This window comes from Abrus precatorius, unplaced genomic scaffold (assembly GCF_003935025.1).
Source record: "Abrus precatorius isolate BTA unplaced genomic scaffold, Abrus_2018 Scaffold2, whole genome shotgun sequence".
Lineage (NCBI taxonomy): Eukaryota > Viridiplantae > Streptophyta > Magnoliopsida > Fabales > Fabaceae > Abrus > Abrus precatorius.
The window spans coordinates 5,777,196-5,781,596 of NW_020874362.1; the positions used below are offsets into that span (position 1 = coordinate 5,777,196).

At 33.3% G+C, this 4,401-nt stretch overlaps 1 protein-coding gene across 1 annotated transcript; it reads left to right on the forward strand.

Moving 5' to 3' along the window:
• The first annotated feature begins 288 nt into the window (after window positions 1-288).
• On the forward strand, window positions 289-1,147 carry LOC113859357. Its single transcript, XM_027492156.1, has one exon. The coding sequence runs from the start codon at window positions 458-460 to the stop codon at window positions 1,145-1,147; it is 690 nt and encodes a 229-aa protein (XP_027347957.1). The 5' UTR covers window positions 289-457.
• The last annotated feature ends 3,254 nt before the right edge of the window (window positions 1,148-4,401 follow it).

Here is a 4,401-nt window from a genome sequence, read left to right on the forward strand (position 1 = left end):
TTGACATGTTTTATTCATGTTTAAACCAAAAATTATCGATAAGGATTCTTGAATTTATATATCCATAATTTTTTAAAAATGCTGCATTTTAGTATATAATTTTCAAATCCTATACATGAAAAATTACCGCTCAAATATCGGCCTTTTAAGTGTTTAATATTAATTATTAATGTGTTGGGAGCAGAGATAAATGTAGGTGGGGGAGTCTATAAAAGAGCAATGCTTGAGTTCAAAGAGGGTTCACTCATGTGAAATTTGAGAGAGAACAACACGTCACATTCACATCACACCACTCTCCATGCTCTCTCTTACTCTTCCCAGTTCATTCCACTTTCTGATTCTTTCATCGTTCTTCAAAGTTCTGTCAAATTAAATAAAAACTCGACCTTAACTCAACCCCTTCTCTTCCTTTCTCACACGTTCAAACCAATTATTTTAGTTTCTCTTTCACTCTGTCATGGAAGAGTTAATCTTAAAAACAGAGAAAGCCAACGCTATTAGAAGACACAACATCTTCGGCGCCATTTCCAAAACCCTTCGCATTCTCGAACTTTGCATCGTTCTAATCCTACTCTCGTGGATCCTCACGCGCCTTCCCTTCGCACTCTCACTCTCCGTTCAATTCCTCCGCCGCCTCGCCGCCTTCGCCGCCAGCCCTCTCTTCGTCTTCGCCGTCTCCAACGCCATCATCGCCGCCCTTCTCGCCCAATCCGCTCGCTCCGCTGCCCACCACTCCGCCGATGGACTCTACCGGCAGTTCCTCAACAGCCGCCATATCTACGCGCCTCCGTCCGAGCCCTCCGCGCCTCCACCGCACGCGTCGCCTGAGGTGGAGTTCCACGACAAGCAGGTCATCGCCGAGACGGTTCAGGATCGCGCTCGCGCGTGTGCCGACCCTGGAGCCGAGGTCGCGAAGTATCGCCGGAGTCAGTCGGAGAAGTGGAAGGGCGACGCCGGGAAGGTGACGCGACGGCGACAGCTCCGGCGCTCGGAGACGGAGAAGCAGCGGGAGAACTCGCCGCAAATTTTGTACCCGCAGGATAAGCTGAGCAATGAGGAGTTCCAACGCGCCATAGAAGCGTTCATAGCGAAGCAAATGAGGTTTCTACGGGAAGAGTCTTCCGCCATTGTTGTTCAGAATCCGTAGTAGATTTTGAAACCAAAAAAATATTAAATAAATCGACGAAAAATTGCGCTCAATAATCGAAATCCATCACAAAAAAATAAAAAATAAAAAATTTAGAGTGATATATAGCACTACCCGGTTTCCTTTTGATCCAAGTGTAGTGTACAGTGTTCATATTTTTTCCTTGATCATTTAAGAATGTCAAGTTTTATCTTTTAATAATTAATTACGCGTGTATAATTGCTTTTAGCTGCTTCTTTTTATGCCAAAAATAAGGTGGGGATATGTGTGCTAATGCCTATGACGTGGTAATAGATAGAATAGAACCAACCATGAAACTCAAGAATATATTCTCAGGTTATAGGTGCGTTTACCTGATCAAAATAATGAGGGATTTGATTGGGAATTAGAATCAATGCTGATCTTATTCTATAGTTTAATTGTTGAACATATGAAATATTATATATAATTGGTCAAAATTTCTATATATTTAAAGAAAAAACATTAAAAATGTTTAATTTTTTATGCTTAAGATTAGTAAGAGGGAAACAGAACTGTATGGAACTTGTTTGCGGGTTTGATTGTGGTAAAAGCTAGGGAATAGAATTGTATTCCAAATATAACGTGAATGGTGGTGCTTAAGTAGTTCATTTAGCATCCAGAAAAGCATCTTAGGTACCTGGTTGGATAGGATAATATTTTGGATCTGTCTAGTCTATTTTCGAACTACTAGTTATGTTTCATTAAGAAGTGATTTATTATGGGCATGACCAAAATTTACCTGGATGTTAAATATTAACTTTATCTTCAACTTGAAAATCCAATTATGTTTGCACTTTCCACACACACAGAGGCAGCAATAATTCCCTCCTTATTCGCTTTCCTTGCAATAGATAACCGGAATAATATCATCACGTTGCCCAACGGATGTTTTCTACCACGGCTCTCACGTCATTGATGCAAGAAAAAAATATTTGTATTTAGCCAAATGTAAATGAGAAAACAAAACCACTCAGGTAAATTTATTATGTTTTCCGCTTACCATGTACAACATAACTCTTTTAAACGCTTATTTAGTAAACACAAGATAGAAAATAATGAAATATAAAATTTAAATAAAGATTAAATAAAATAACAATAAAATTTTATCATATTCTATGTTGATAAAAAAATAAAAAAGATATAATTTATTTTTAAATAATAAAATTAATATATTTTTAAAAATAATTTTTAGATTAAAATTTTGAATTTTTGATAGTATATCTATATATAATATTAAAAATTTAAATAATTTTGTTTACAAATAATATTAAAAAATTAGAATAATTTTCTTAAATTGTTAAATTTTTTGGTAATAAATTATAATTGAAACAAAAATAAATTATATAAATTTCAAATCATTATTTAAAATGAATAAAATGATTTTCTATATAAAAATATATATTTTATGAAAAGTATATGTTAATATAATATTTTTATAAGAAGTACTAAAATTATTACACTAATATCAATCATTTAGATAGAAATCATTCGAAAAGGTTTATAAAGCATTCATATTATTACTTTTTAAATATTTCTGAATTCCTTGAGAATTATATCAACATTTTTCAAATAAATCAACATAAAAAAGAAAACCAAAATAGTCTATCTTGTATCTATACGATTTTCATCCACTTAATTCTTTTTCTTATTGAATTTCTCCCTCTTATATAATAAATTCTTGTTAGATATTGCAGGCTTATGAATACTTACATATGAGGGGGATGCTATTTTTTTTTAATTTAAAAAAAATCACGTTTCAAATTATTTGACGAAACACGGTTACATTTTATTCCTATAAATCAATGTATAAAAACGAAATAATAGTTGTTGTTTTTTTTCTAATCTTTTAACATCGTAAATTATTTGAGGAACACAAATTCTTCAACTATCAATTCAGATTTAATTGCATTGCCATTATGTTATCTAATGGTAGGTAGCTATACAAATTGATTGAGCATGTTCCTACGAAGTTATTACCATCACTTTCGTAATACTATAGAATTGATTTGATTGTGTCTTGTCAATAACCCAAAGTTTCTCCTTCTTACCACAATGCAATCCCCACCCAGCCCCTGACCCTCTTATTCTAACGTATATTTGCTTTTTTCTTCGGCAAAAGGTTTCTCCGGTGGATAATTAACTCCAATCATTGTGAAATTATGTGTTGATCATTATAAAAACAAAGTTTGTATCACTTCCATAGTACACTTGTTATGCCATCTCTCACTAGGAAAAGACACTTTCACTTTGTGTCCAAGAGATTACAATCTTGATAAATCTTGTTTATGTTGCCAGCCAAACCTTTCCGTCTTTCCAAAATGCCCTTTTTCTCTCCCTCCTTTTTGCACCTCTTATTGGGATGGTCATGATTACTTCCACAAACAATGACTATTGGAGTGGTTATGTGGTTGGGTTAGTTTTCTTATGCCATTTAGATAATTCTCAACTCCTAAAGCAACTTTTTACTTTCATTCAATTAATGGCAGAATAGGCAAAGAAGTTCACGAGAACGGGCATGCTCCGACACCTCCACCTCCACCTCCACCTACCTTCTTTAGTCTTCATGCTCTAACCCCCCCTTATCACCCATATACTTGTCTTCATTTAATTTCCATAAGTAACTTTTCACTTTACCCTCTATACCAATCACATAAATGGTTTATTTGGTATATGTTTTAAAACCCCATATAGTTGTCTTCAATTAATTTCCACAGGGAACTTTTCGCTTTACTCTCTGCACCAATGGGCAGAATATAACATACATGCTTTATTTGGTATATGTTTTAAAAAATAATTTTAAATTCTCTTACTTTTTATATTTTTAAATATTTTTAATTATTAAATATTTTTAAATGACAAATAAATACATTTTTATTTAATAAAATAATAGAAAAATTATTCAACGAATATGTATGAAGATATAACAAAGCTCCTATTTGAATGATTTGTTTAGTGATGAATACCAACAGACTATTGCTTTATTGAAGGCAAAGACAAAAGCCTTAAGCAATACATAAACCTTGCAGCTGCTCTTATCCATTGATTGGAGGAAATTTTAAATTGAAACCCTCAATTATTCAGGAAAGTTGAAAAACCCTCTATGGTCATTCGAAAGAGAGCAAAGTTGGAACGTGTTTAACTTTGAGAATAATTGAGGGCAAATGTTGGGTGTTACTATTTTTATTTTTTTTATTTTTACACTTTCTTCTATCAAACTCTCTAAAATGCCTATA